The sequence below is a fragment of the Haplochromis burtoni genome, unplaced genomic scaffold, assembly GCF_018398535.1.
Source record: "Haplochromis burtoni strain Fernald_Lab_line unplaced genomic scaffold, NCSU_Asbu1 Contig_640, whole genome shotgun sequence".
NCBI lineage: Eukaryota > Metazoa > Chordata > Actinopteri > Cichliformes > Cichlidae > Haplochromis > Haplochromis burtoni.
The window spans coordinates 76,359-98,051 of NW_024583001.1; the positions used below are offsets into that span (position 1 = coordinate 76,359).

The 21,693-nt window shown below is 40.8% G+C and overlaps 1 protein-coding gene across 1 annotated transcript in view; it reads right to left on the bottom strand.

Moving 5' to 3' along the window:
* Window positions 1-20,531: 20,531 nt before the first annotated feature.
* The window catches only part of LOC121812528, a 16,571-nt gene continuing 15,409 nt past the window's right edge, over window positions 20,532-21,693 (bottom strand). The window contains exon 2 of the mRNA XM_042215006.1: window positions 20,532-21,693. Coding sequence (XP_042070940.1) covers window positions 20,532-21,542 — 1,011 coding nt within the window. The 5' untranslated portion in view covers window positions 21,543-21,693.

The following is a 21,693-nucleotide window of genomic DNA, read 5'->3' on the forward strand; positions in this document are numbered from 1 at the left end:
GATGAACAGAATCAACTCCGAAGAGAAACCTAGGATTGTTCTTATTTTCTTCAATCAGTGATGAAAAGTAAGATGTTCTATAGGAGCTACAGAATCCAGAATCATATTTAATGAGGAGGTAAAAGTTATTAACAAGATAATCGACCTCTGTTGGAGTAGCGTTCAGGTAGCTGCTCTGTGTTGGTACAGGGCATTGAAGATGATAACAGTGGGTAGATTATATTCTTAGACTCAGTTACAACACATTCAGAAAGACATCTACTGTGATAAATCTACTCCCCACTGCTGTGTAATCAATTATTGTAAATTTAAACGTTATTAGGAAATGATCAGACAAGAGAGGGTTTTCAGGAAATACTGTTAAATGTTCAGTTTCTATGCCTTAAGTTTAAACAAGATATAATCAGTGAGTGGGTTCTTCCCAAAGCATAGTCTTCCTAGCTCCAATCTCACCCCTATTTTTGTAGCTTCCACATCAGAAGACTAAAGAACTAGATGAGTTCATCAGCTCTTTTCACTCATAAGTGGATGTCTTTTCTTTTTGTTGTAGTCAGAGATGGTATTGATTCCTCTCAACAATTCGTGGATGTTCAGCTCATGTTGCACCTGCTGGAGCAGGTCTTTGTCACCTTCTCTAAAAGCTACCTTTTTCTGGTTGGGGATTGCCTTTATATTACTTGTCATCCAAGGTTTTTGCATTGTACAAACAACATACAGTTGCTGCTGTATAAATGTGTCTCTACATAAGTTGATGTACTCAGTGAAACAATCAACCTATCTGTCAATATCTGTACTGTTCTTATCTGTTTCTAGCAGCACATTCAAATCTGTGCATTCAAAGCAGTACCTAAAAGGCTCAGTGGCATCAGATGTCCATTTCCTGACTGTGAGGGTTTTTTTTTTTTTTTTTTTGCAGACTGTCTCTTCACATGGGGTTGGTAACGTGTGTGCAGAAAAACCAAGTCCTGGTTTGGTCTGCCAAGCGGTGGTAAGGAAACAGCTCTGTAAGCATCTTTGACATTGATGTACAGCAAATGAAAGGTTTAAATTTTTCTGGTAGAACAGTCAAAAAATTATGTTGGTCAGGTGGAAGGAGAGAGAAACATGATTGAAGTTTCCTGATATGTGAAGAGTGCCTCCTTAGTCTCTTAGTGTCTCTGGATTTTTCGTCTGAATCATAGCAATATATCTCTCATCACTTTTGTTGGGCAAACAGTTGACCCAGAGTTTTCCCATGTTGACTTTTGGCAGGAAGGGCTTATCACCACTTCCAAGCTTTCACCTTTGCACCAGCATAGCAACCACGAAAACACTCCTTTATCCCATTTGGAATAGGGTGGTAGCTTCCAGATTTGCTGTATTTCAATGAAAAAAGCTTTTTTCTTGAGTAAACTGTTCTTCCCACAGAAACATTCATCAGTACTTGACAAAAAAAAAAAATCAAAAATACAACAAAAATACAGTTACCAGTTGAAGCATTTGTTTTACAAGCATGCACTTTAAAAGTTAAACTTTACATGCACTTTTTATGTTAATTAGACACATATTTATTTCAAACCACTGCTGTGCAATAACATAACATACCTACAGCATATTCTAATCTCTTTAATAAAAAATTGTGTTCAGAAGTATTAGATGCTGCACAGAAGTCTAGCAGGACAAGCATAGAGATTGTCATGATCTGCGGAGTATGCAGATTGTGTCTTGTGACTGACCCAAAATTAGATGCACGCAGACGGAAACTTAAACAGGACATGAAATACTAAATATATAAAGGCTAATTGACATAGATGTAACACTGTCTGTGAGGGTGGATTTGAGAAAGTGCTTAAAGTTTAAGGTTTGAGAGCAGGTTTAGCGCCACCTTCTGTCAGCACGGTGCGTTATGTCATGTGGTTGGTTGGTTGCAACTAATAGACTTACATTAGTTGGATGACATCTCGGGGAGGCACACTGTCATGAGTTCTCAGAATCGGCTCCTTGAGCACAAGAAATGACAACATCACAGAACGCAAGTATGGCGAAGCTCGCGGCTCTCCAACGAGAGATTGAGAGACCAGTGTTGGACTGTAGAACTGCTTTGAAATAATATGAGCTGTTCGCACTAAAGTAAAAAGCACCATCACTCCAGGCAGATACCCTCTCGGCGCCAGCTGCGGTCGCAAGGCTGGAGCCGAACAAAAACACCCTGATAACGACTGTGTTTAGACCGTTCCTTCCCATTCCATGCAAGGCCACACTGTCTCAGCTGAACTCTGGACACGCACACACATACATACACACTGATATGCAAACACTCATTCCCCCTCCCTTTCCAAACGCCTTCGACGCTTATTCCCTTCCGATGCTGACGGTGGATCAAGGAGACCAGCGCACAGGCTGCAGGCCAGGATGTACTGTCTAAATCGGCTGTCTCTCTCCCTTTACAAATGGCCTGTATTTATATAGCGCTTTACTAGTCCCTAAGGACCCCAAAGCGCTTTACATATCCAGTCATCCACCCATTCACACACACATTCACACACTGGTGACGGCAAGCTACATTGTAGCCACAGCCACCCTGGGGCGCACTGACATTACCCACCCCTGTTGCTTGTCATGTGTTTCTTTGGTGTATTAAGAGTTTTTTTTCATGTGCTATGTGCAGAGGTGTTTTTTTTCTGTTCTCAAACTGATCTCCCTGTTGGAGCTCAGTCTGGGGGGAGTTATTTTTTTCTCCTTATCTTTCCTCATGTGGTGCATTTTTCCATTGTTATACCTCTCTGACCCGTCTTCCCCATGTGATGTTTTGTGTAATGTATGTATGGTCGGAGGGTATTGCGTGCAATAGGTCGGCAGCCTTATGAAATTTCCCCTTGTGGGACTAATAAAGGTATATCAAATCAAATCAAACTTACTGTTGAAGAGAGAGTGAGTGAAACTGTCCAGTATATCATTGGTTTCTTATTATAAAACTCATTGTTGCACCCAGTGGCAGTACAAAAGTGATCCCCTTAAGCTGATTTTTAGTTTTAGACTTCTTATTTTCCTCTGAGTTATCATCCACTGTTGACTGGTAGCTCAGATCCTGTTGGACTTCTGTACACTGCCATCTTTTTTTCTCATTCCATTCACCCTAAACTCATAATCAATAAATCTGCTGGTGGTGCGACTCATTGGTGCCAATCATAGCTCAGTAGAGGCATAAACGTCTGAGCCAGAGCAAGGTTCACACACAAAAACTGCACCACTAATAACTCATTATCATGGATCTGATTACGCTACAAGAGTCCCACCCTGCACCGACCTTTACCTCCTCATCTGAATAAATGTAAGTATAATAAGGATGAGGAAGGCTGTCATGGTTCTTGGTCATTTGACCCAGCATTTTGAGTTTGTGATATTTCTCTAATTTCTTTGTAAAGTGTTAGTTTAGTCCTTGGTCTTCGTGTCAAGTTAATATTACTCCCAGCCCATGTTTTATTATCCCTATGTCATTCCCAATATTCTGTCAGAGTATGTCATGTGTTCTGTGTCGCATCATTGTTGTGTTGTGTTTTCATGTGCGCTTTCTCGTGTCCCCTTAACTCCTGTGTCAAGCTCATGTTGTTTCAGTCTGCGTCTCACTATGTCATCTGTTTTATTTTGCTAGTTTCCCGGTCCATGTTCATTGTGTTTAGTTTTGCTTCCCCTGTGTTGTCACACTCATTTGTTTCAGCTGTGTTCGCCATGTGTTTCTACTCCCCTTGTCTCCTCTCTGTGTTTCCTAGTTTTTAGGGTTTCCAACTTCTGGTTATCCCGTGTTCAGGTTTTTATCGTGCTCATTTGATGCTCTTTCTCCCTCGAGTTTAGCATTTAGTTTTTCAGAGTTAAGTTTTGCTTTAGTATCTACCTGCCTTTGTTTGGTACCTTCACCCAGCCAAATCAATGGCTCACCTTTTGTTAAACCCTGTCCCTGCCTTGAGGGTCAACTAAAGAGAAATACAAGGTTTTCCGCTGCAGACCCGTGACAAAGGTGATGTAAGCTTTGTGTGTGTGTGTGTGTGTGTGTGTGTGTGTGTGTGTGTGTGTGTGTGTGTGTATTATTTTGCCTGTGATCCAGTACTCCTCTGTTTACATCAGCAGTGAACAGACAGGCAACATGGCACAGATGGCACTTTATTCAGGATGATTCCTCAACAGACGTTATTTGAATGGTTACTCAGTGTTAAATACGTGTGAATGCTTGGGGGAGGTGTTGCAATTGAAGTGAAGAAAGGCTGGAGTTTGTTTCTGGAAAATGTGCCTTGCATATTAATCAACATGAGCGCTGCAGAGCCACATGTTCATTCAAGATGTGTACACCTACCCCCACACTTGGATTCACACTAAAACTGCATACATGTAAAAAAAAAAAAAAAAAGATCATTATGGGTGCTCTAATTGGGTTAGCTTCTGTTTTGCTTCCATAAATGTAGCAAGGGATCTGATCATTGTTCTTTGGCTGAGTGTGCAACATTTAGCTTTATTGAATCTGCATAGTACCTCAGAGAATACCTAAATTTGATTTATTTTACTGATGCAGCCCACAATGCACGAAGCCACCAACAAGATGTGTAAGGAGAGATCAGACTGATCCATGCTGTAGCAATAGTGAATTAGACAAAGTATGTTTTTTTTTAATGTGAAAAAATATATAGAGTTAATTTTTTTAGATAATATTACTATAGCTAAACATTTCATATAGATAAGCCAGTGTCTCACATTGATGTCATGATACACCGGCTCGTTATTTACGTTCAGTGATGCAATAAATAAGTAATCAGCAACTGTACTATATTTCTTTCTTACTGTAAGGTCCTCAACTACTTTGAAAAAAGCCTAACAGTCATATTTAGACTACAAAATTACATATATTGTAGCTTGCTCTTTTCTCTCAGGGCACAATGGCTTCCGGATAAAATATCCAACCGTGACACCAAAGTATCGAACCGAAAGGAACCGTGAATTTTGTGTATCGTTGCACCCCTAATATATATAGATATAGATGTGTGTGTGTGTGTGTGTGTGTGTGTGTGTGTGTGTGTGTGTGTGTGTGTGTGTGTGTGTGTGTGTAAAATTCTTTGCATTTGAAATTATTTGGTGAAAAATTGTATTAACTTAATCAATATAAACATCACACAAATTATCAACGAGGCAGCATCTGAAAAGATATCTAAAGCTGCTTTAAAGATTGTGATCATTTGGGGGGAAAAAATGAAAACAACTTGTAATTACTTTAATTAACGTGACATAAAATTCCTTTTTGGGTATCATGTTATTCCTGCACAGTTTGAAGAGAAGAATTATGGTGTGTAACCCAAAGATGATCCATTCCATCACAGATGTTAAAACACCAGTAACCATGTGAAATCACAACAGGGGCCACTAGTATGATCAAAGTTGTCACTCATTCTTGTTGCAGCTGTGTCCCAAAAGATTTCATGGTGTGTAGGCAAGATGTTTGAGTGGATGAGTGATTTGCTTATATGAAGAGATGCCACAAGAACTGGTGAAAATTGCTTATTCTGAAAGTCATCAGCATGTATAATTATTTTAAGGGGGCAGCAAATAAGAAAATTCAAATGCATGCTAAGTGAATTGCATGCATACATTCTTTATTTAACTGGGTAAAATTCTCATTGATATTAAAATCTCTTTGTCTCCTGATTCTATTGCTTCAGGTGGAGTGTGGGCCAGTGCTCCCTCACTGGCTCACTTGTAGGTGAAATCCTCCTTTAATGGTGCCTTTAGCAAACCTGTTGCTCATCTTCTAATCCGCTCGTGGATTTATAAAATATAACCGTTTTAATTTGAACCCCCTGAGTGGTTTTGATCTTAGGAAACATATACAACACTACTTTGCCATTTCAGAATATGATGAACTTAGATTTCATAACATCACAAACAGAGTGCAGAAATTCAAGGTTTGTGCTGCTGAAGGTGGACTAGAGATTACTGTGTCATCTAGATAAAAATGAAATGTAGCCTTTGATAAATTATCACAAAGATTATTTATATACAGAGATCAGAGATATTGGAAGAAAAACCCAGCAATGTGACAAGTCATTTAAAAAAAAACCATTTACAGCATTTGCAAAAATGCAATATTGTATAGTCCATTTACTAAGGCAGCATAGTTCATGGCAAGGATCTTTGTTAAACGCGATAAAAAAAATTTAACGCTATTAACGCATCTGGAGTGAAGAATGACTCAACATCCCAGAAATGTTTCTGTTAACGCATTTCGGGCAGTTGATCCAAGTAGTTACCTTTGCACATGCACAAATGGGCAGTTGATCTGGTAGTGACGGGCAACTGAACCAATCACATTGTGCAGGAAGGAGTTTTCTTTTCACCGAAGCACTTGCAGCTTAAAATATCACATTGACGCGAAGCATACTTTAGTCGGGGATGCTGCTAGCACTTTGGCTAACGTGTCACCCAGTTTGCGACAAATCACTCACAGAGCATCGGGAACTTAGTAAGTCTACCTCGGACATACTGACTGACACGATTGCCAAGTGAATTGCAACAAACTGCAGACCTGTTAATGTAATTGAGAACGCGCTTTACTTAGCTTTGGTTCCCCGTTTCAAGGACTTGAAGCCTCCCCAAGCGTGACACAGAGAGAGTGGATAAATCTTTACAGAGTTTGTTGCTAACATGAATTATCAAGATGTTCATTAAGCATGTTAAGTGCGTATATTTTCCCTTTTTTAAAAAAAAATCTGTTTGCTCATGAAAAATGAAATGCGATTAATACAGATTAAAAATGAAGGACATTTAATCGTGATTAATTACAGAAAATTGTGAGATTAATTAGTTAATTTTTTTAATCTATTGACAGCATGAATATATTTATATATGTGTGTAAAAATGTATTCAAATCCAAAAAATATATTTGGATCCAACATCTCTAAGACATTGTGGACATCCAAGACATTCAGAGGAGAAAACTGATAGACTAAGGAACAGATTCCAATTGAGTGATTATTGTTTTGGGCTTTGGTGATTCTTTCAGTTTTTTAGGATCCTATTATTTATTTGGCTCACCTTGTATGTTGAGATGAGCGTTAGTTTTCTTTAGCATTAATATTCTTTGCAGTCTATTATATTCTGGTTCTTTTTTGTTTGTAATATTTAGTTATTGTTATGTGATCCCTTTGTTCCCTCACTCATGCCCCCATGTCTGTCTCGTCTCTGTGTATATCATCTGTCCCTGTGTCAATTCCACATGTTTTAGTCACAGCCTTAAGGCTATTACACTCTGAACGCATTGCGTAAGAATGATATGAAATTCTGAATTTTACCTACGTACACACCAAATGCATTATATTTTTCTGAAAAATTTGTCCTCAACAAATAAGACCGTTTTGAAAAAAGGGAAAACTAAGCTGACATGATGCAATGATGAGCTGGTCCTGATCTTCCACAGATTCTGTGTTCATTTAATTGTCACGAAAAGACAGCAGCAAGGAGAATATTTTGGAGGAGTGGAAGCTGTATCACAGCCACTCTCGTACATATTTCAGGATGTCAGTGGGAAGTTGGAACCACATATGAAGAGGCAGAGAAATCATTTCAGAGAGCCAAGTGAGTTGGAATGGTGTTCAGCTGTGTGTCTGAGGTAAAACAGTATTTATTTTTATTATTTCCATGTCATTTCACATTGAGTACAAGTGCATGATTTGAGCTATGAGGGCACTTGTTACCACATGCAGTAATCTTATTGGTCAGATGTTTATTCGGACCTAAAACATTGAAAAAATCATAATTGGTTCGAAAAAATAAATGCCGCAAATTCATGTAATTCTGATTTCGGTGTGAACGGCTGCATTAAGAATAGATGAGTCTGAAAAATATGTATGCGTCCAGTGTGAAAGGGCCTTCAGAATTTGCTTTCTTTCCTGTTGTACTGTGATAGACTCAACACAATGCAAACACAATCCCACAATGATCCCACACACAGATAGATGACTAACTTCCTTTGTCTTGTTCTTCATGATTTGCTCCCACTGTGTTTTCCATGTGTCTCCACTTCCCCTACCACATCCTATGTTTATATATTGTCTCAGTCTCTTCTTGTCCTTCAGTCTATTCTTGTCCTATATGGGGAAACTAACTGTACTGGTTAGTTTCCCGATCCAATTCTGGTTTCTGGTCTCCGTGCCCTAGTGGCTCATCTCCTTAGTGAGTTTCATTAGTTGAATTTTTATTTATTTTTTGTTTATCTTTAGATTCAGCTCATGTCATTTAGACTTTTACAGGTGACAGAAAGCAACTTTAGTACTTGATGTTAAATGGATTGGTACCTCGACTTAAAGCACTTTTATAAGTATTATAAGTCACACTGCGGAGATTTTTGTGTTCAACATTTTTTCCAAGGACATTTCAACACAAAGACAGAAGGAGCCATGGCACAATCCACTGACCTGCCTGCTCTCCCTCATGTGCCACAGAGGAGGAAGCGTCTTGGCCAGAGCTGCCAGCACTGAAGACCGAAAGGCAACAGTTCATGCAGAAGGGTGGTTGGATGCCTCCTGTAGATACTGACGGGCCAACTCAAGTCCATTAATTGTAATTTTATATTTTTGGGCTATTGTTTTAATATAAAAGAAAACAGTAATGCGGAAAAGTATAATTGTGCTCACAGCATTTTCAAGATGGAGGTAGTATTGGCATGCAAACAACAATCAGGAGGTCATCTTCTTGTCAAGTCTTCACTGCAGATGAAGGTTCAAAGAATGTTTACAAACAGAGAAAAGGAGCTACCCACTTCAGAAGTGGAATAGGTGCATACTGAATACTAATTTACTCACTGTGTACAATGACATATTCTTCTGCATTCAGTGTAGATTTTACAGATACCTTTGTTTTGTACACTTTGAACATTTCAGCCTGTAGGCATTCCCATTAATAATGCAGTAATGGTTGAAACATTGAATTTTCACACTAGAAACAATGTTTTCATGAGTGATAAGCATACCTTCCTGTGTTAACAGAAGTGAATGCTCATAATGATGCTGGTCTCTCACTTCATCTCTAATTCTAACTCATATTCAGAGGAGTCATTCAGAGCTAGTCATTTCTAATATAATCCAACTCTAACATAGAAGTAAGCCATGTTCTCTTCTCTAGTGAATATTTATGGTGCAAAGCAGTCAACTGCCTTCTCCCTCCAGGCCAGACAATTTGGACTTCATCAATATGTATTTCCAAGGACTTCTGGAAAAGGCACTTCAAAGGGACTTCATCAAGGATTCCTTTTGTCTTTTCAGCCAGTCTCATAACTGAGCCCACAGACTCACTTTTCCCTCTTTCGGTTTGACGTATATCAATGAATTATTCCTTGCAGGGTTAGCATGATGTCTTACTCAAAGATTTTTTTCTCACCCTTTTTCAAGGAGAGAAAACAGCACTGTGGCATTCATTCTGACAGTGTTTTTCACGTCAATATAAATCCATGAAGTTGTAATGACATTTGAAAAAGTATGCTGAGAAACCAGGTTTGACAAGATATGATTACTCTGCTGCTAAATTTATAACCCATACACAATCTCTTGCTAAAACAACTTTTTTTGGTACCCCAGGAGAAAACATTGTAGTGGGGGATGTAGTGGTTATTCCCACATATTTTATTCCTGCAGTCCCTGCTGTGTAAGGCCTCAATTATACTCCATTGAGGACACGGACATAAACAGCTGAAGACAGACAAGCAATCATTCATGTTATACTGTAACTGTGTGAAGTCTGCTTCAAGTCAGCTGCCTGGGGTTAATGGTTACAGGGAGTGCAGAATTATTAGGCAAATGAGTATTTTGTCCACATCATCCTCTTCATGCATGTTGTCTTACTCCAAGCTGTATAGGCTCGAAAGCCTACTACCAATGTAAGCATATTAGGTGATGTGCATCTCTGTAATGAGAAGGGGTGTGGTCTAATGACATCAACACCCTATATCAGGTGTGCATAATTATTAGGCAACGTCCTTTCCTTTGGCAAAATGGGTCAAAAGAAGGACTTGACAGGCTCAGAAAAGTCAAAAATAGTGAGATATCTTGCAGAGGGATGCAGCAGTCTCAAAATTGCAAAGCTTCTGAAGCGTGATCATCGAACAATCAAGCGTTTCATTCAAAATAGTCAACAGGGTCGCAAGAAGCGTGTGGAAAAACCAAGGCGCAAAATAACTGCCCATGAACTGAGAAAAGTCAAGCGTGCAGCTGCCAAGATGCCACTTGCCACCAGTTTGGCCATATTTCAGAGCTGCAACATCACTGGAGTGCCCAAAAGCACAAGGTGTGCAATACTCAGAGACATGGCCAAGGTAAGAAAGGCTGAAAGACGACCACCACTGAACAAGACACACAAGCTGAAACGTCAAGACTGGGCCAAGAAATATCTCAAGACTGGTTTTTCTAAGGTTTTATGGACTGATGAAATGAGAGTGAGTCTTGATGGGCCAGATGGATGGGCCCGTGGCTGGATTGGTAAAGGGCAGAGAGCTCCAGTCCGACTCAGACGCCAGCAAGGTGGAGGTGGAGTACTGGTTTGGGCTGGTATCATCAAAGATGAGCTTGTGGGGCCTTTTCGGGTTGAGGATGGAGTCAAGCTCAACTCCCAGTCCTACTGCCAGTTTCTGGAAGACACCTTCTTCAAGCAGTGGTACAGGAAGAAGTCTGCATCCTTCAAGAAAAACATGATTTTCATGCAGGACAATGCTCCATCACACGCGTCCAAGTACTCCACAGCGTGGCTGGCAAGAAAGGGTATAAAAGAAGAAAAACTAATGACATGGCCACCTTGTTCACCTGATCTGAACCCCATTGAGAACCTGTGGTCCATCATCAAATGTGAGATTTACAAGGAGGGAAAACAGTACACCTCTCTGAACAGTGTCTGGGAGGCTGTGGTTGCTGCTGCACGCAATGTTGATGGTGAACAGATCAAAACACTGACAGAATCCATGGATGGCAGGCTTTTGAGTGTCCTTGCAAAGAAAGGTGGCTATATTGGTCGCTGATTTGTTTTTGTTTTGTTTTTGAATGTCAGAAATGTATATTTGTGAATGTGGAGATGTTATATTGGTTTCACTGGTAAAAATAAATAATTGAAATGGGTATATATTTGTTTTTTGTTAAGTTGCCTAATAATTATGCACAGTAATAGTCACCTGCACACACAGATATCCCCCTAAAATAGCTAAAACTAAAAACAAACTAAAAACTACTTCCAAAAACATTCAGCTTTGATATTAATGAGTTTTTTGGGTTCATTGAGAACATGGTTGTTGTTCAATAATAAAATTATTCCTCAAAAATACAACTTGCCTAATAATTCTGCACTCCCTGTAGTTAGTTCACTGTTATGTAAATTCTCCACAGACAACATTGTGGGATCACAAAAAGCAAGCATGCACATACGCATGGAACTTAATGCCCACTGTTTGATGATGAAACTCACATCATCCTGATCCACAGAGGTGGAAAGTATAATCCCTGCCAAAACAATCCAGTCTGTCTTTCCACAAAAAATTAGCCTGATAAATCTAGTGACCTATTAATAATAATAATACGACTACTGCTGCTGCTGCTGCTGCTACTACTACTACTACTACTACTACTACTACTACTAATAATAATAATAATAATAAGACAGAAGGCCCAATCATGTTGTCAAAGAATAAAACAGCGAGTAAATTTCCCAAGCTTTATTACAGTCAATGATTCCTGAAATACCATTTACATGTGTTAAAATTACACATGGCATAGAGAATATTTGGGCATCTCTATACCCGTGGTTCACAGCGGGGCAGGAACTCTGTGGTAGTGGTGGTTAACAAATGAGGTCATGGAGTTATGGGCATAATCCACCCAGGAAAGCTGCGATGCCACAGACTGGTTAGTTGATGCAATACAATGGAGAGTGGCCTCTAGCTCTTGATTGACCCTCTCTGCTTATACATTAGCCTGGAAGGAGAAATCCAGACACGAGGCTGACTTGGGCCTCTAGTTCATCACAAAACTCCTTCCAGACATGAGACATAAACTGGGGCTGCCGATCAGACACAGTGAAAATGAAATGAAAAATGTGACCAGCAAGTAGTTAAGCTGTTTTGAGTGGTCTTAGTCAGCCTACGGTGGGCGAGCTGGGAGTCTTGTTCTAAGCACAGATGGGGCAAGCAGAGACATATTCCTGGATATCTTTGGCCAGAGACTGCCACCAAAACAAACACTGCATGAAAACGATTGTCCGATTCTTACCTGGATGGCATGTAAATTTGATAGAATCTGCCCAGTGAATCACCTTTCCTTTGACCTTAGGGGCAACATACAGGTGGTTAGGTGGTCTTTTCCCTGTATGCGATTCCTCAAGCTGGGCTTCCTTGATCAGGGACTCAATCTCCCAGGAGAGGGATCCAGTTCCACAGGTGGGGGAAATGATAGTTTCCTCTTTTTTGGCCAATATACCAGAAGTGGAGAATTAACAAGATAAAGAATCTGGTTTCATGTTAAAAAAAAAACTGGGCCAGTAGGTGATAGTTAAGTTAAAGTGCGTGAAGAGCCCAGCTGGGCTGACGTGCACTTAAGTGTTTAGCAGTCTGTGGATATGCAAGATTCTTCTGTCTATCCTCTGTCCCCTCCAGCCCATGCCTCCACTCCACACCAGCTTTATTGCAAGAAGCTCCCAATGACCCACATTATAGTTCCTTTCTGAGGGAGAGATGGTGAGAGAAAAAGGTACATGAATGGATTTTACCATTTGACTCCTGGGACTGCACATCCCTGATCACCAAATCGGAGGCATCCACCTCCACAATGAACGGTTTGGAGAGGTCAGCCTCAACCAGGATGGGCGCAGAGGCGAGGCATTGTTTCATAGTATCGAAAGCCTGCTGGGCAGAGGTGCACTACTGAAAGGCAACCTTGGGGAGGTCAGATGAGTCAAAGGTAAGGGAATGCGGCTGAAGTCACGAATAAAACGTTGGTGAAAATTTGCAATCCCTAGGAGTCTTTGGAGCTGTCGTTTATTTAGTGGCTCCAGCCATTCCACTACTACCTTGATGACTACTGCGGGTCTGCCCGCAACTGAACATTGTGACTGGACTGGACATGGAACTCTTTTTTTTTTTCTAGCAGGTGCTGCAAGACTAAATGGACTCATGCTCTGAAACAGACTTAGAAGATTAGGGTATTATTCAAGTACAAAAACACAAAATGATTCATGAAATCTCTGATAATGTCGTTGATCAGGGCCTGAAACACAGTGGGGGCATTGGTAAGGGCATGACCAAATACTAATTTTATAATGCTGCAGAATTACTCATTTGTGCCTACATACATTGTGTATTTGTTGTCAGTCTTCATGTAGGTCAGGTGTGAGAAAGGCCTGCCCAGCATTTCGTGATTTTTAAAGCACTGATGATGTCATGTCTGATGTCACCTGGTCAAACCAAGAGGAGGGGTTTCTTTTACCACAGGAAGGATTTATTTTGTTTGTTTCAGGATACAAAGGGATTTGTTGAATATGTTTTCTTATATAGAGCCATTTAGTGGGGATCTTTATGTAATTTATGTAATTCATTTGTGTTGAGTTTTAGATTCCTCGGCTCAAGTTAGTGGTACTGGCTAGACTAATTGAAGGTAAATTGATAGCCCTATATATAATCAGTCTCTGCTTGATTCAGATGAGGGAGGAGAGATGAGCTGTGTTACTGAATAATGTGCTTTTTGAGTTTTGTTAATTTAGTTGCTATGGTGGCGTTTTGTTAAGTTTCACATATAATGGAGGTTACTGTAAAAAAAAAAAATTGCTCATCTCAGAAACCCAAAATGCCTGCTCAGTCTGCTTACCTACCACCTTCCTTGACGTTCGAGTCAGACTAATTCACAAGGGAGAGGATACTTATTTTTGATTGTGATCTTGTTAAGGCGCAATAATCTATGCATGAACGGAGCAACTTCTTTCTTTTCAAAAATACACCAAAAAACCTGAGGAGTAAGTCTATGCCACAGTGATAAGGACAGTGTGGTGAGAGGGAGGACTAGATCCTTACTAAGCACTTCTGCTAGGTCATGATACACTGCAGGGACAGAAGTTGGATCAGGCAGCTCAACTAGAACAGACTGAGTTGTGGACAAAAAACTGATGGCAAACAGTGTAGCATCACAAACTCCACCTAGGAATACAACACTTAAACCAGTCTATGTTTGGATTGTGTGTATTCAGCCAGGGGAACCCAGGGACCAGGGAAGAGCTTGGTGTGATGAACAAAAACACACTGGTTTTCTCCACATGGTTACCAGAAAGGGATAGTGTAAAAAGGTTGAGTTCTATGAGTGATATCAGGAAGGGATATCTACATAGTAAATCTTTCCATTGTAAATTTCACTGTTGATATAAGAAATTAAATTTTCTCATATTCATAATGTTAAACTGTTATTGAATAACAATATGTAGTAAAAGAGAATGCAGTTATTATAATAAATTCCAGTATTATACCTTGCACTCACATACACACATTAAATTAATTAATGCGCTTAAAATAATATCTCTGAAGGGTGTCATAAAGTTACATAAAGTACCATCAAAGCTAAAATCATAGAACGAGCATACACTAGACTGACATGGAAACACTTGATACTATTGGGATATAACCGCCATGGCATAACAAGGGCAGAAGCTTTGTATCTTTGTTGAAAGAAAGACTTTAAAAAAAATAATAAAATTATACAATGGCTGCTGTCTGGAATTAAATTAGTCCCTCAACAAGTCTGACCCTCACAGGTGCTACAATAACTTAAAGGCAGTTGCAAATGTGTAAGAGATTTGGTTGAATCAGTATTCTCGTTTTTCCTTTCCTACTCCCCTTGTTGATATCTCTGGAATTCACACAAAGGCTGTCAGGCTGAGGCATAAAAATAGGTATCACTTTGTATGGCAAGTGGGAAATCCTGGGAATAATTGAGAGAAATTGCAGTGGAAGTGACTTGAAGATTAAGTGATTAACGTCCCGCAGTAGAAAGCAGAGAGCTCTGGCTTAAATAGGATAGATGCCTGCTGGATGAAGTGAACTATATACTCGGTGTTGTATTGTTAAGGTTTCTAGCTCACCTGTTCAAACTCAAGTAAGACTTCATTTTCTTAAGAAACAGGAGGGTGAGGATCTGGGATGAGGGTGATATAGAGGCACAGAGACACTGAGCAACTGATGCAGTCTTTTTCCTGTTTCTTCCCAGGAAGCAACACACACACTTTGACCCAAGTCAATAAACGTTTAAAACCGGGCTTCCCTAGGGTTACCTAGTGAGTGAGTGAGTGAGTGAGTGAGTGAGTGAGTGAGTGAGTGTGTGTGTGTGTGTGTGTGGATGTCTTTAGAGGACATGCATCCTCATGTAAATGATAATCAGACATAGATGTAGCAGCTTGCCACAGCAACAAAATTATGAATAATATCAACAGTAACATTAAAGACACTTTTGTAGTTATCCTCTTCAAATTTTGACTAAAACGTTCAAACTCAGAAGGGAGAATTTACCAGGATGTTTAAATCTAATTGACCAGTCCTGCAGTAAGAAACAAAAAAAACAAAAACAGTATATAGTCTGTGAGTGGGGCATCATGGTGTTTCAGTGGTTAGCTCAGTTAGGGCTGTCACTAAGTAACTAAAAGTTATTGGTTTAAGCTGTGACACAAGTCCAAGGTCATGCTTGTTATGTTAACTGGTGATTCTAACGTTAACTGTGCTTGGATGTGAAAGTGAATTGTCTGTCTCTGTGTGTTAGTGCTGTGATGGGCTACTAACCTTTGTAGGGAGATCCTGCTTCTCCCTGTGACTTATTGGAAATGACTACCAGAACCCCATCCAAGTTGGATTATCAGTTAAGAAATTGGTTGGATTTTCCTAGATCGCTATGAAGTACGAATTTAGCTCATTGGTGTATTTTAGATAAACACCAGTAAATCCCTAACTTGGCAAACGTATTAATATTTGTAATGTTAAATAATTGATCTTTGAAAATTAAAATCAGCAGTCTTTATCGGTCCAATCAAGAACAAATGTTGATATTACAATATTAGAAAGAAGCATCATTAATTACATGACTCCCTGTGAGCAAGCACTTGTGGGGACTGTGGGAAGGAAAAACTCCCCTTCACCAGGAAGAAACCGGGTTCAGGGAAAAACCCAGGTCCAGGGAGGGCAGCCATATACTGTTCTCACATTTGTCATTTCTTTTATTTGTGAGTTTTCCTTTTAAATAATAGGTGCTGTTGGTTGCTTTTTAGATACTTTGGCCATGTTTTGCCATTGCATTCGCTAGAATATCTTGGCTACCTTTACTCATTAGTAGTCATCTCCTCATCATCATTCTTTGTTTTTTCTCCAATGCGAGACTCGGGGCAGAGTGGATGATACGTTGACTTGGTTCACAATCTCATCGTTAAAAAAAGATACAATACCATCACACATCAACTATCATATATGTCATATATGTTATGATTTAAAAGTTTGCTTACATGTAAATGGTGCAATATATAGAACAACTGGGGGTTAGTATCTTGCCCCAGGATACCTGGCATGCAGACTGAGGGATCAGGGATCAAACCACTAACTTTCCAATCATGATGACCTCCTGAGCTGCAGCCACCCCATAACATATCAAAATGTCTGTTTATCTGCACACCACGAAGAGCACTGAAGAATGATGAATGGTCTGCACAGACCCTGACTTTGTCATGAATCGCTGTGTGGCAGGAAAGCAGGAGTGGTGGACCCAAAATGCAGAACTCAGACATGGAAGTGAAACTTAAAGTGCAGCTTTATTGCTGGGAAAAACCTCGTACAAACTAAACTCACCAAAAGAAAACCAAAAGTCAGAACAGAGGAACCAAGGACTGAAACACTGGAAAGAAACACTAAACTGGAGCAGGAGACCAAACACTAGGAACATAGAAGCAGACCACACAGCTAGTTGAGGGTACGACACGACACTGACACAGAGAAACACAGGGCTTAAATACACAGATGGCAGTAATCAAGGGATGAGAGACAGGAGGGGAACACACCTGGGAGAAATCACAGCTAACGAGACAGGGGAAACGTAAACTGAGCACACGCACATATGACACAGACCTTCACAATAAAACAGGAAACTCAGACACATGGAACCAGACAAGACATTGAACTAAACAGACAGATTCACAAACAGATGGGGTGACACCATAGACAGACAGAGACACAGACTCAAAGGCAGACCAAATATCACACATAGAACTCAAACAATAATAATCATCATCATCATAAACTAGAAAATGATAACTAAAAGCGCTGGGTCACCGACCCAGGACCATGACAGACTTCAACATCATCCAGCATCTTGGAACAAACTGGAAAAACAACAGTAGGAGTCCTCACCACCCCACATAAGTGTTGATCTTTGCTAATGTCTCCATATATTAACACTGTGAACAGCAAAAGTCTATTTTTAAGGTGGTTTAAATTACCTCTGTGCATAACCTTTACAGAAGAGCATTTAACCATGATGGAACTCAACATAATCTGGATAAAAAAAATTATTGCCAGCAGTTAACCAAACAATCACTATTGGTTAACTCTTGGTCAACCCGCAAATGCCCATTTTGTCTTTTTGCATGAAGTACTTTTGCATAAAGACTGCAACTAGCACCACTAGCTAACATTGGACTCGGCAGTCAATTTCATCAATGATCATTAATGGTCATGAATATTTGGTGCAATATACAATATATACATATATTAATTACAAAACAATAGAAAGGCACAAATTGGAGAACAAAGTGCTTAGGCCAGTCACACAAGGACTCTATACTCAGATCTCAGACCAAGTTCTTTTGCACTGCTTCTGAGTGATGAGGGTTACTCAGATCATGACTAAGATTGGTAATGTGGGTGAGCAGGGGTGGGGTGTGGGGGGATAGTGTTTGCCAAAAGTCTAAATGGCCCAAGGATTCTCCTAAGGGCAGCGGATCTTACAGGTGGTGGGCAGTGTGCAAGGGGTCACCTGCGATGGCCCTGGTGTTCCTGAGATAGGAGGATCTGGTGATGGCCTCCAGGATTGGCAGAGGGCAACCAATGATTTTTGGGCAGTGTTAATTACCTTCCATACAGCCTTCCTATTCTCAATAGTGGTTCCTGCATACCAAACACCCAGGCAATAGGAAAGCACACTCTCCATTGAGGAGCAATAGAAGGCCAGCAGCAGCTTGTGATCCAGGTTATTGTTCCCCAGCACACAGAAGAAGTGCAGCAGCTGTTGGAGCTTCTATTCCAGGGCATTGATGTTGTGGGTCTAGGTGAGATCAGCATAGATGTGGGTGCCCAGAAACCTTAAAGTGGAGACAGATTTCATCCGTTCTCCATTTATAAAGAGAGGCAAGGCAAGGCAAAGCAAGTTTATTTGTATAGCACAATTCAACAACAAGGTGATTCAAAGTGCTTTACACAGACATTAGAAACAAGACCAATTGCTTGTCTAATTTTTTGGATTTTTCTGTGAAGAATTTGGCAAAGTCATTGCAGGCCATGGTCGAATGAAGTTCAGCTGCCACTGACACAGGAGGGTTTGTTAGCCTGTCAACTGTAGAAAATAAGACCCGAGCATTATGGCTGTTTTTAGTGATGATGTCAGAGAAGTAGGACCTTCTTGCATTCCTCAGTTGTAAATTATAATTGTGAAGTTTCTCTTTATAATGTCATAATGAACCTGGAGGTTTGTTTTTCTCCATCTGCGCTCAGCTTTCCTACACTCTCTTTTTTCATTTTTCACCAGTGTGGAGTTTCTCCATGGAGACTTTTTCCTTCCAGAGATAACCTTCACCTTAATGGGAGCAATAGTGTCCATTACATTTAACATGTTAGCATTGAAGCTATTGACGAGCTCATTGACTGACCCTCTGGACAGGTCAGGTGTTAATGGGAAGACCTGGTTAAAAATTGCACTACTGTGTTCAGTTATACACCGTTTTGTGATCACTGTTGTTGATATATTTGTGTGGGCTGAGATTTTACTTTCAAAGAAAACACAGTAATGATCAGACAGGCCCACATCAGACACAGTAACCTTTGAAATGCTCAGGCCCTTGGAGATCAGTAGGTCAAGAGTGTGTCCTCTATTATGTGTGGCCTCTGTTACATGCTGAGTCAGCCCAAAGTTGCCCAGAGTGTTACTCAGGTCTTTAGTCCCTTTGTCCTGAGGGTTGTCCACATGAATGTTAAAATCCCCAGCAATAATTACACAGTCAAAATCAACACAGATCACAGACAGCAGTTCACTGAGGTCATTAAAAAAGTCTGTGCAGTATTTGGGAGGCCTGTAAACATTAAGAAACACAACTTTGGATGGGGCCTTCAGCTGTAAAGCCACATATTCAAAAGACTGAAAACTTCCAGGAGATAGCTGCTTACATTGAAATGATTCATTAAATAAGACAGCAACCCCTCCTCCTCTCCTGCTCACCCTGGCCTCACTGATAAAACTGTAGTTAGGAGGGGTCGTCTCGATGAGAACAGCTCCACTGTTACTTTGGTCCAACCAAGTTTCAGTTAAAAACATAAAATCAAGGCTGTGCTCAGTGATTAAATCATTAATTAAAAATGTTTTCCCAGCTAAGATCTAACGTTTAATAAAGCCAACTTAAGTGTTTTAGAGGATTACTTGTCCCCTCGTGTTTGGGAGCAGTCTGTGGCACACAAGGTATGTTTACTATTTTAAAGATCTTTTAGAGTGCAGCTCTCTGTGTTTTGACCAGGCCACATGTCTCCTGTCACCTAAAAGTACAGAAATTTTAAAACCTTCTAGTAAACAGGGTCCCAGCTTCTCCTGGGAAAAGTCACACTGCCATAATCCTCACAGCCCGGACCCTCCACACATCACACATCAGACTGCGGAGACAGGGCATGAAGAGGAACTAAGGGGGGCGAGGCTGGGCAATGTGACTTCGATTGCTCTGTTGAGGGTGGGGCTCGATGGCGAACCTTTGGCCGCTCTGGTGGGGGGTTTATGGGGGACAAAAAGGGATTGGGACGGGGGGTAGATCTGAGCCCAGCATTGACCCGCTCCATCATCTCCTCAGTGAATTTCAGGTGTGGGGAGGAGGGAGAAAGGGAGGGGGAGGAGGGTGATGGCCTGTCAGGGGTTTGGGGGACTGGGGAAGGTCGTGGTCCCTTGTCCTGGTCGTTGGTGTTGTTGAGAGAGTTGGAGGCAAATAGGGACCCCTCTTCTTGCCTTAGATGTCTCTCCTTTCTGAGGCTCTTCCTCAGATGCCATGGATGTCTCTCCTTTCTGAGGCTCTTCCCGGGTGGGGGCAAATGGAGCTCCTCCTCAAGGTTTCTGCTGGGCTTTGTCTGTTCTTGGAGTACTGTTTGTTCCTCTTTATGAGATAACTCCTCGTTTATCTCAGCCTTGGCACCAAGCACGGATGGATGACGTATGGAATAAAACAAGTTGGAGGTGAACAGTTTCACCCCTGACTTGTTAAAATTAAATCCATTTGCTTTAACAGATGCCTGCGTTCCCAAAAAATATTAAAGTTGTGATAAAATGCACTGAGTGGTCAGCACATGCTGATATAAGCCATTTATTCAGTGTAAACAACCTGCTGAATCTCTCGTCTCCTCCTCTGACCGGCGGTACAGGTCCACTGATGAATACAGCTGCATTCAGAGAGTTTACAGTATTTAATAATCCAGTAAAGTCCCGTTTCAGAACCTCCGACTGTTGTTTGGACACATCGTTTGACCCTGTATGCAGAACAATGTTTGTCACAGTTGGATATTCATCTGCAATTTGAAGAATTCTCTCCTTCAGGTTGTTGACCATATCGTTAGGAAAGCAGAGGACTTTAGTGTTCTTACCGCACATCCTTTGTACATCCTTTACGGCAGAGTCACCCACAATCAGAGTTTCAGGCCTAGCCTTTAGCTTTCCCTGTGGCCTTTCACTTTTCAACAGATTTTCAGACCTTATTTCGCTGCTTTTAGATGGATGGTTGTCCGATATAGATCCAGGGTCCTTTGATAGTGGAGCAAATCTGTTCTGCAGTTTCACATTCAGTTGTTTTGGAGGTTTGTTGTTAACCTTCCTATTCACGGTTGTCCAGTCCTGTTTCCTCCCGTATACAGGGGTAGAAGAGCTTCTCTGTCTCGTAGGAAGTGAAGGCCAGTCGGTTTCAGAGATTTCAGCTCGCTGTGCCCTGCCTGTGATACGTCCTCCCCCTTCCAGGAGACATGATTTATGTCTTGGTTTTGCACCAAGACAGTCTAAGGGGGGATTATCACTTGAGGATTTATAATAATGCACAGAGTCTACTTTCTTGGTCATGTTATCTGTGCTCCTTAGCTGTGTACTAGCTTGCTCATCGCCATTGTTTTGAATCAAAGGCAAGGTTGTTTCATTTCCACACAGTCCATTTACCTCCACGTTTACTTCTAAGCGATGAATTTTTGTCTCCAGTACTGCAATCTTCTGCAGGAGGCTGTGGTAGTCATCTGTGGAGAGGGAAGGCATCTTGTTGCTAGTTAGCCTAGCGGTTAGCACCTTTCCAGGCTATTGAGGCTGCTCGGTGCCCAGACGCTGTAATCAGGCTTCAGCTGTGTCTAGGCCACAGACACACGGAGCGCTGAGGACAAGGTAACCATAAAATGTTGCTGTTTCTGTT